Source organism: Cydia pomonella, chromosome 1 (assembly GCF_033807575.1).
Source record: "Cydia pomonella isolate Wapato2018A chromosome 1, ilCydPomo1, whole genome shotgun sequence".
NCBI lineage: Eukaryota > Metazoa > Arthropoda > Insecta > Lepidoptera > Tortricidae > Cydia > Cydia pomonella.
Window position 1 is genome coordinate 39,996,511 of NC_084703.1, and position 10,200 is coordinate 40,006,710.

The 10,200-nt window shown below is 37.3% G+C and overlaps 1 protein-coding gene across 1 annotated transcript; it reads right to left on the reverse strand.

Moving 5' to 3' along the window:
* Positions 1-2,146: 2,146 nt before the first annotated feature.
* Positions 2,147-9,356, reverse strand: LOC133523247 (uncharacterized). Its single transcript, XM_061858731.1, has 4 exons — positions 9,094-9,356; positions 8,301-8,442; positions 4,000-4,158; positions 2,147-2,731 (listed from the first exon to the last, which is right to left on the reverse strand). The coding sequence occupies exons 1-4, from the start codon at positions 9,152-9,154 to the stop codon at positions 2,611-2,613; spliced, it is 483 nt and encodes a 160-aa protein (XP_061714715.1). The 5' UTR covers positions 9,155-9,356; the 3' UTR covers positions 2,147-2,610.
* Positions 9,357-10,200: the final 844 nt, after the last annotated feature.

Consider the following 10,200-nt stretch of genomic DNA (forward strand, 5'->3'; position numbering starts at 1 on the left):
ACAGTATTTAATTGCAATATTCATCACATATTTAAACTACGTAAAACTTGCAATCTACAAACTAAATTTTTACTCTATACATGCTCATACAAAAAAACGCAAAGGTGGTATGTTATCGGCCGTTACTGTACATATTACCTAGCAATCAAAGATTATAAGGAGAATTTACAGGGACATTAAATTAGTTTAGAGATATTCAGTTTATCTTTCTTTAATAAACATACAAAGTATATCCTAGACTAAACTTAATCACTAACCCGGTTATTCATAAAACTTTACGGGCCTGATTTAGTTAAATTATTCTTTATCCCTTTCTTACAAATACATAAGTCAAAATGATAGATAAAGACAAACGATTCACAGCTAATTCAGGCCAGTAACACGTCTATGAATAACGCCATAAACAAAACATATAGAGCAGGGGTCACCAATTAGTTTCTTCAGGGGTCCGGCTATTAAAATAAAATGACCATCGCGGTCCGTTTCTACTTGAGTTTATTAAATACGCAAATGTAATGTACATCACAAAGGAGGTCGGCGGTCCGGATCCGGACATAGAGTCAGACCAAGCTAACTCTGCAGCGATTTTCAATCGCAGACTGTGCGTTATATTGAACGTCAGAGTTCTATGAAATTACAAAGTATAAATAACACTTGCACAGTATGTGCTAAATCGCCGCAGTCTTGGCCTGACTCTATAAATAACTTAGGTACTTACCTATTTAACTCGCCCCGGGCTGCTCCCGATGCAAAGGTGCTCATCACGCTCGCTGCTCGGTTTCCTGTGGCTGGATATATTGTCTCTAAAATTCGCAGGCATTAGGCAAAATCCATGTTATGTTTTCTTTGCTAATATTCTCAACAGAAAGCTGACCAAACTGATTATGTTTTAAAAATGAAAAATAATATTTGTATGTCTGATTTTCGTTGTCATTGTCAGAATAGGCCCAACGGAGGCTATTATTAAGTATCATGTAGTATTACAAGCATAAGGGAACCTTCCCTGCGCTTTGTAGGTGTTTTTTACTTAGAAGAGTAGATTTTTTGCAATAACTGAAAAACGGTTGAACGAATCATGTTCTACCAAGCTCTTACGAAAACTACCATAAGATAACCTGGGAATTGTTATTGACAGTGGTCGGATTCGAAAACTAATTTATGTTTAAAAAAAATTAAACATGTTGCGGGCAGTTCTTTGACTAAACGTGTTTACCAGGCCCTCTGTCAGTCACTTCTCACATATTGCATATCATCTTGAGGAGGCGCGTCTTAGTCTAGTCTTATAAATCTAGAAAGGGCACAGCGAGCAGTGTTGAAAGTCATGCACTTCTTACCATTTTTGACCCCTACTGTAAATGTATACTCTTACTCTACGGCAAAAATCCTGACGGTTAGACAACTTTTTATATTACATTCAGTCCTAAAATATCATTCGACTCTGACTTATAACAATCAACACCTTTCAAGTACCCGGAGACCATATGTAGTCGGAAAAAGGACCACAAAGTTTTATACATCTTTCAGTAGAAAATTCTTTACATTCAATGGTTCATATGTGTACAATAAATTCAATAAGGAATTAAACGTTTATCATATGACTAAAAGGCAATGCAAACATGCTGTAACAGATTGGCTTTTAACAAAAAATTACGAAGAGACAGAGAATATTCTCAACATAATAACATGACACAACTCGGACACACACACACACACACACACACACACACACACACACACACACGCGCGCGCGCACGCACACGCACACGCACACACACACACGCACACGCACACGCACACCCACACGCACACGCACACCCACACGCACACGCACACTACGAAACCCTACACTGAGCATAGCCATGGCTGATTTTTTGGCTGGTTTAGCATGTGCCTACGGGGAGACTACCCAATTTTTTTGAGTTCTAATCTAAGTTTAATTCAAAATATACCTTATATACTGTGTTTGTGATATATGGACAGACAGATGGACAGACATGACGAATTTAGAAGGATTCAGTTTTGCCATTTCCTAAAAAAAGAAAAATGTTGGCGGTAAGGATTTGAAATATAAACAAAAAACTATATACATATCAATTCATTTAATGTCAGGTCCTGCTAACTAAGGATAAATAAATAAAATAAAGGGTAGGTATATGAAATTTTATTATTATATCCCTTTCCGTTACATATGTAAGTATAACTAAACAGTTGTGAGGAAAACCGTATCGTCTTTATTAGTTATTATAAGTATACACATACATACCTTTTAATAGGCAAGTAAGCTACTAAATGTGAACGCGGTCGCGGCCGACAAAACTTCCCACTTTGTTGCTTGCTGTAAGGACGAGATTTGCTTGTATATTTATACGAATAACCAGTTAAAGCGTCCTTATGGCGAGGGACAAGTGTGACGTTTTGCCGACCGCGGTCACAAATATCATTTATTGTGTCGATGTGTGTGTACCATATGGGTACAGTGAAAACATTTAATTTGTGACCCATTTCGTATCTTATTACAGTGACCATGTATGATGTCTCTAGCAACTTTCACGTTAATTATCACTGTGGAAAGGTACGAAATGGGTTACAAATTAAATCTTTTGACAATACCTAACCTTTTACATTTATTAGGTCGTAATCCTTGATATTAGGTATATATTGTAAGTTCCTCCACCACGACTCATCAGAATGAGGAATTAGACCCGAGTACGGTCGGAGGTCTACCGTCGATCTGAAATAAATTAATTTTAAGTTAATACGCCAGTCTCAGTCACCTAAAACATGGATAAAGGAAGGACATTAGGCATCACACAAACTGATTTTTTTAGACGATGCATAAGACAGTGCCAAAGATAGGTCAGTTTTTTTTGCATTTTTTATTGCATGGCTTGCTCCGTTTCTTTACGTCCTTATGCATATCATATATACCACATAGTCCATCTAACCCATTAAGGGGCATATGACATATCAGAGTTTTTTTGAATCATAAATAGATACATAAGTATAAATAATTGACCATACCATACCATACTTTTTTGAAAAAAAGAAATACAATATATTGTCAGGTGACAAGCAAAATTCACTAAATACTAAAAAATTATCACACAAAAATCAACCTTATTTGAGTACTAATATGGTGCATTACGGCTATGAACTTGTGGTGGTAATTAGTGAGTTTTTCTGTCACCTGACGATATCAACATCAGTCAGCCAAAATATATAGAGTCAATTTTTTCACAATTTAGGGTTGGTCCCATTGAGGTGTGCGTGATAGTATAAGATATAGATATAAGTTGACGATAATAAGAGTTACTCAATATGACCTATACAACGCGTACCCACTCCACTTTCAGTGGCTGGTGTAACACTTCTGTCTTCTGTATGTTATGACTTTTGATTCCATTCCATCAGCACCAATGAACGTGAGTAAAGCTTATTGGTGTTTACGGTCAAGGTTGTATATCAAAATATAGGATGAAAACCATATCAAATTGTTCTAACGGAATCGGCGTCAGTTCCACGGTATAACAATTTTGCACATCACCTATTCGGAAAAGGGCTTCTTTTTCTCGGCTAGGAGGGAGCCAAGTTGCACTTTTCTTGCCTGTCGGCCTAGTCAAGGTGACAATCGCTATCGCTACGATAACGAAACGCTTTGTGTCTCTTAACACTCGATCGCTTTCGATCGCTACGTAGCGTAATCGATTTGCATGTTGACTACGCGGCCTGCTTAGAGTAATAAAAGTAGCATTTTTCTGTTTTAAGACACAAGTAGGTATGTACGTAATCGATTATAAAGAAATTGTGTTTTTTAGCTTAAATAATATTATGATACAATAATTTCCTCAAAGGTGATGTGAAAAGCAGTATGTGTAGCATATATAACATATACGATCGGGATTCTATTATAATTATAATCCTTGATCGGGATTCAATGTACGCCTATGCCGTAAATATGTCATTTTGTCCCTTGTGACACAATCTAGTATTGTTTCTTACAGCTGTAATCTGGTCGGAGGGCAGTGGATCCAAGTTGATATGTTTAGCGTGGTGAACTGATTAGGCCCCGTGAACTCATTGCAGTGGAACCGCAAGTCCATGCATATGCTCTCGAGGGCCTGCCTGTATTGTCGGGTATATGTGCAGAAGAGTTCCGGCCTGAGAAAAAGGTAGGAGTGATTAGTATCATAAATATATACTCATATGTCGCACTTACGATACGGGACCGTTTAGCAAAGAGAATTTGAAATAAAGGTGTTTTGTCAAAGAAAACTTTGTGGCGACGTAAATTTGCTGCCATCTTTCGACACATCATTACAAATTTTAGAACGCCATTTGACTTTGATCCTTATTCTTTCACAGATATGTATTAAATTTGTTAAATATCAAAAAGTGTCTGTCTAGGCTGTCAAAATTGCTGGCAACTTATCTTGGCATGACTGCGTGCGCGGAGCTGAAGCCAACTAGTATAGGCCCTACCTTGTTCCTGTAGATACTTCAATGAAATGTAAGGGGTAGGAACACCGAGCGGATACTGCTCTTGCCCGTGTCATGGGTGGGGCACACGCAGAGGTAGCACCCACCAGGGTGTAAGGAATAGTGACTGACTGTACTTTTTTTCCACAGGCAACTAATACTCATCGAGACAATTCTAAAAACCCCAAACACAATTAGGTTGCGTCAGACCTATGGAACTCTACGCGCGGGCTCGGATTTATACCTACGAATCTCGTCCCGTTCACGGTACAAAAGCAAGCAAGTTGGTTGTCACACGCGCTCTCGTACGCACGCCGCGTCGCCGCGCGCTCGAGTATAAATGCCAAAATGTATGCGAAAGAAATATCTATAAAAAATATCGTTTACAGTACATATGGGGCTACTTTATAGCACTAGTGCGAGAAGTAGCATATTATGTTACTGTGTCGAACATTTAAAGGGCCATATGTACTGTAAAACATTGTACGATACATGTGCGAATAGGTAATTCGCAACTCGTGTCGATTTAAAACACTCCCTTCGGTCGTGTTTTAATTTATCGCTACTCGTTTTGAATTTCCTATTTTTCGCACTTGTATCGTAATGTACTATTTTGCTCTTCCGATAGATAGGAAAGTAACACCTATTGTTATTATTTTTAATGACTATATATGATGTATGTCTATTTATGTTTTATATATTTTTCTTTATTGTGTAACATAAATATCTATCAAGTTTTAAACTTTAAACGAAGTTTTACAATTATTTTTTGCTGGGTTCATGGTGCGGCTTATAAAACGGCGTAAACACTGAGGTTACTGCACGGAGATATAGCCTTTTAAAATGTTTCGCAGTGACTCGTCGGAATGAAACGCATAAACGGAATATTATAATTACTTATTGCAACTTATCTCTTGTCTTGGTAGTCTGGAAGAGATCGCTTTTTAGCGATAAGACTGCCTGTTGTTAGGTAAGACTAGGTAGGCTTAAGCTTGTAGTTCGCTTTCGGTGTATTTTTTAACTGTATGGTGCACAATAAAGAACATTTACGTACCTACTTACTTACTTATCTTGCTCATAGTTATTTTACGCTATCATTTCATACAGCTAATAATGGCAAGTTCTAATGCTAGTTCAAACTAGCATTAGAACTTGCCATTAAAACTTTTATTTGTACCTACTTTAGTAGGTAGATATCTTCTATAGAATCTATAGTGAAAGTAGGTACTTATTTAAAAAATACTTTTTAAGCGTCGACAACCCTAGCGTTCCGCTGGTGCGCGCGGTGCGGGGAGCGGCGCGTTGAAGGTCACTCCATTGTATTTTTGTGCAGGTATTAAAACGGTAGGTATTTGCGTTTTCTTTGAGAGATAGTATCTGTTCAGATTTCAGATTTCAGATTTTTATTGCAGAAAAAGGGTTAGTTACAGGTCTTAAAATACGGTTAATAATTGTTCCACCTTTATCCGCTATCTCAAGACAGCATGCAAATTTTAAAATTATTCTTAAAATAATTTACATTACGAGTAATAAACAACATTCATCTATTTACACAACACATTAATTATATACATTTATACACAATTTATTGCTATTTGTGAGCCCTGCAAGTGAAAATTATGCCAAATAATAAGAAAACAAAGAATTAATCATCATTACATTTTTCAAGCCAATGTCATCATGTTTTTATAATTCAAAAATTCTTTTATGCTGTAGAAACAATGATCTTGGAGCCAAATTCTAAGGGTACTATTGAAGTTCGTAAGAAGTATTATATAATCTGTGGTTGCGTTTTTTTATCACAGGGTTCCTATGGCTACCTCCTGTCTCCATCATCAGATCAGCTTGATGGTACTATAATATTGCATTGTCACCCGACTTATATATGTATGCAAATTTTCAGCTTCTTCGGAAACCGGGAAGTGGGTCAAATTTAACTTGCAAGATTTGTCCCATACAGGGCAATTTAAATAAAAGCTTGTAAAATGAACTAGGGCTATGGGGTGAAAGCGATGGACAAAATATTGGATATGTGCCAGGGATCGGAAACCGGTATTTTTTGTATGGGAACGAAAACGGTATTTTTTCGTTCTTTGTTAATTACTTCATTTCTAATCAGGCAATCTAATAATACGAAGTCGTTATCTGAAAACACAACTGAGTCCTACATTTAGAGTATAAAATAAACCGAAATATATGGTTATTTCTATGTTTTTGGGAAAAACCGGTTCCGATCCCTGATATGTGCAAAACTTTTTTTTTTTAAATACTACTTCGGTGGCATACAAGCAAATGGCCCGCCTGATGGTAAGCAGTCTCCGTGCCTATGTACGCCTGCAACTTCAGAGGAGTTACATGCGCGTTGCCGACCCTAAATCCCCCCCTCGTAGAGCTCTGGCAACCTTACTCACCGGCAGGAATGGTGGCTATGGGATAAAAACCGGACCGGACCGGACGCCTGTTTAATTAAACGGTTTACAATTTTATTTCCGTCAGCTGACTCGCTTCTACAAGATGCGACACTTAGGATGGCTCAAGGGCAACACCGGTGTGAGGGGTTGAAGGTAAAGAGGTCACAGGACTTTAAACATATTTTCATCATATGTAGTTAGGTATTATAATTGTATACCTATAGGTATTTACATTTAAGTATATTACACGTTGAATAAAAATTGTTTTAATAGAATCGCACGATTTTTCTAATTAAATAAAACAAAAGCACCTATAATTCTGTATAATTAAGAAGTATGTATATAGGTGTTTATTTAGTCAACTGTAATAATTTACTCGTTGAATATATAAGGTCACACTGAGCAACTTTTACTAGTGGAGCAAACCCCGACCTCGCGAAAAAAAATTATCTCTCCCATAGAAAACTTTTTTTTTTTTTTTTTTAATTTATTTAGAAAACAAACAGCCTTTTACAAATATGTCTAAAGTAAATGAACTAAAAATAGGCCTAAAGTTTCCTACATTACTAAGAAAACTATTACATGGAAATGTAAATTACGCAATTATAAATTACCGGTTTAGTTGTGTGCTACATGCAAGTAAGTTAAGAAAACATACAAAAGTATGAAAAATATGACTGGAACCAAATTGATCAATTTCTAGAAAACAAAATTTGCCGAACTTTGTTCTTGAACACGGACAAACTATGAACAAAAATATCTATATCGTTAAGAGATTCATTATACAAATAACAAGTGCGCCTAAAGAAAGAGTTTTTAGCATACTGTGTGCCACAGGAGGAAATAGAAAATGTGGGTTTAGAACGTGAGTGGAAACGAGAGATTTTGAAGGAAACGCTATCTAATAAAAGGTTAGAATCTATGTGATTTCTAATAATTTTAAATAAAAATAAAACATCTAGATATGCTCTTCTTTTCTCCAATGGAGGGAGACTATGTTTAGCTGCTGACGAAAAATAATCACAGTTATAGCGGCCGGTTCTGTAATCAAGGGACTTACAAAAAATTTTCTGAATCCTTTCAATTCGTGACTTATGAATGCCAAAATGTGGGCTCCAAACAACACTGCCAACTTCAAGGTCAGCGAGCCAAAATGTATAACAGCCAATTTATTAAACAGTCGATTTCGGGGAGAACTATAGTAAAAGTTGCTCAGTGGCTAGGTGGCTAAATAGACACCATGTATAGTTCGTGTCATTCACGATGACGTGACCTGCAGATTTGTCTAATCTAACCTTTAATGATATTACAATACAAGTCAAGCCATGCGTCTTCGTGAATGACACGATCTATAACCTGTTTGTTAGTGTTAATTTAAGGAATACATAAACGAAATAAATAAAAATGCGTTACTTCACAAGTTCCCAGCAATTCAAAAGTTGTTTCATGCAGGGTGGCATGAACAACTGACCGTTATGCCTCACGTCGTAGTCCTCGGTCATTGGTTGGTAGAAGTTGTTGGCATTGTATATGGTCTGCTCTAAAGTCCCTGTAACTGTTCACACTTAAGTTTATATACATGTTTTAAACCATTCATTGGAAAATTTAAAAAGCCGTGTGTTGGTGAATCTTTTGCACCTTTATAGAGTACATACGAGTATACTCGTACTTAAAAGCTAAAGACTGACACACAAATATGCCGCTAAACCTTCCGAACGGCTGCAAGGACCTTGGGAGTGACGTACGATTTCGTAACGGTCGTTGTAGAGATTGCGGGACCCTGGGATAGGCTCTGGAGATTTTTAGCAAGATGGGCAGGCGTTTACGGGAAAAGGGTAATGATCCCCGCTCTGGGTCTTAGCTGGTCAAATAAGTTTACATCGCCATACAGCGTGGGAATGCTGCCGGCAGGGGCGTAGCTACCGCCGTATCAATTATACGGGGCCCTCGGGGGGTTTTGTGAGAAATTTTTACCCTGCCTAAGGGCCTCCAAACAAATTTTTACACGGGATCCCGCCAAGGCACGCTACGCCTCTGGCTGCCGGCATAATGGGAACTTTCGGGCCGGCTGGTTGCAGGGTGGGGATGGGCGTTAGTTTGTAGATGTTTTGACGAAAGTTATGTAATTTATGTATTTGTCAATATCAAATGCAACTTGAACTGTAAATGATTAAAATGCAGTTAATTGGCAAAAAAATATACTTACAGTAGAGCGAAATTAAAAATACTGCGATTCTGGCCCCACGCTTCATAGTGCCAGCGCACATATTTGTGGTGTACTAAATAAAACTAGGCGATGACACTATAATCACTCGATTAAAAAAGTTCGCGCTTATTTGACGATGGATATAGGCATATCTGACTAATGACTAGATTAGGTACAAGTCAGGTAATAATAGCCAATTCACTTATACGTGATAATGTCTTTTTTATGTTTCAAGCACAAAAATGTTGTGTCTCACAGCTACATGTTATTACAATAATTAGCCCGTATAGCCCGTTAGCTTGAACATCTCATGCTCGCTTAAAAGTATTTGCTTACGGTGAAGTCGTTGATCGGGTCGCCACTTTCCCGAATGAAGGTTGAGGGAGGCGATGGTTGAGATACGCGTCATACTCGTGAACGGGTGCTGTTTGCGGAGACTGGTCTGTTTGAGCTAACACGGGCTATTATCTTCAGTAAGTTTATTTTTGAGTAGTATAACTGTGAGACGCTTCATTCATCGTATATTTCTTTATTTTAATGAATGTTTTTGACTCTTGGAGACCCTATACATCTCTAAGGATAATTTGATAGATTATATGTGACATTATCTATGAAAAGGGACCTTATTGTCGGTGACGTTTACGCCATTATCAACGATGCTCCCATATTATAAACAAGCGCCATCGACAATAAGGTCCTTTTTCATAGATAATGTCACATATAATCATTTAGTTCTGACACTTATTAGTGACCCTGCTTATTATAACAGTTTTTTTTTTGTAATTCGACATTAAGAGACTTTATACATCTCTAAGTAATAACAATAATTTAGTTTGAATTGATATTTTCAGTTAATTGTATTTTATAATTGTATGTATGTAATCTAATCTATGTCATTACCACAAGTCAGACGAATTCAACGATACCTCATATGTAAAAACATCCATCCGTTTGGGCTGTAGGGCTTGCCAAAGAAATGGACGTACATACATACATACGTACACTCGAAAAAAGATTAGCCTCCTTCTGACGCAGTTGGATAAAAACAATTTGACAATATCTATGATGCGTGCATGTACATCTTGCTGAGATCGGAAAGGGTGTAGA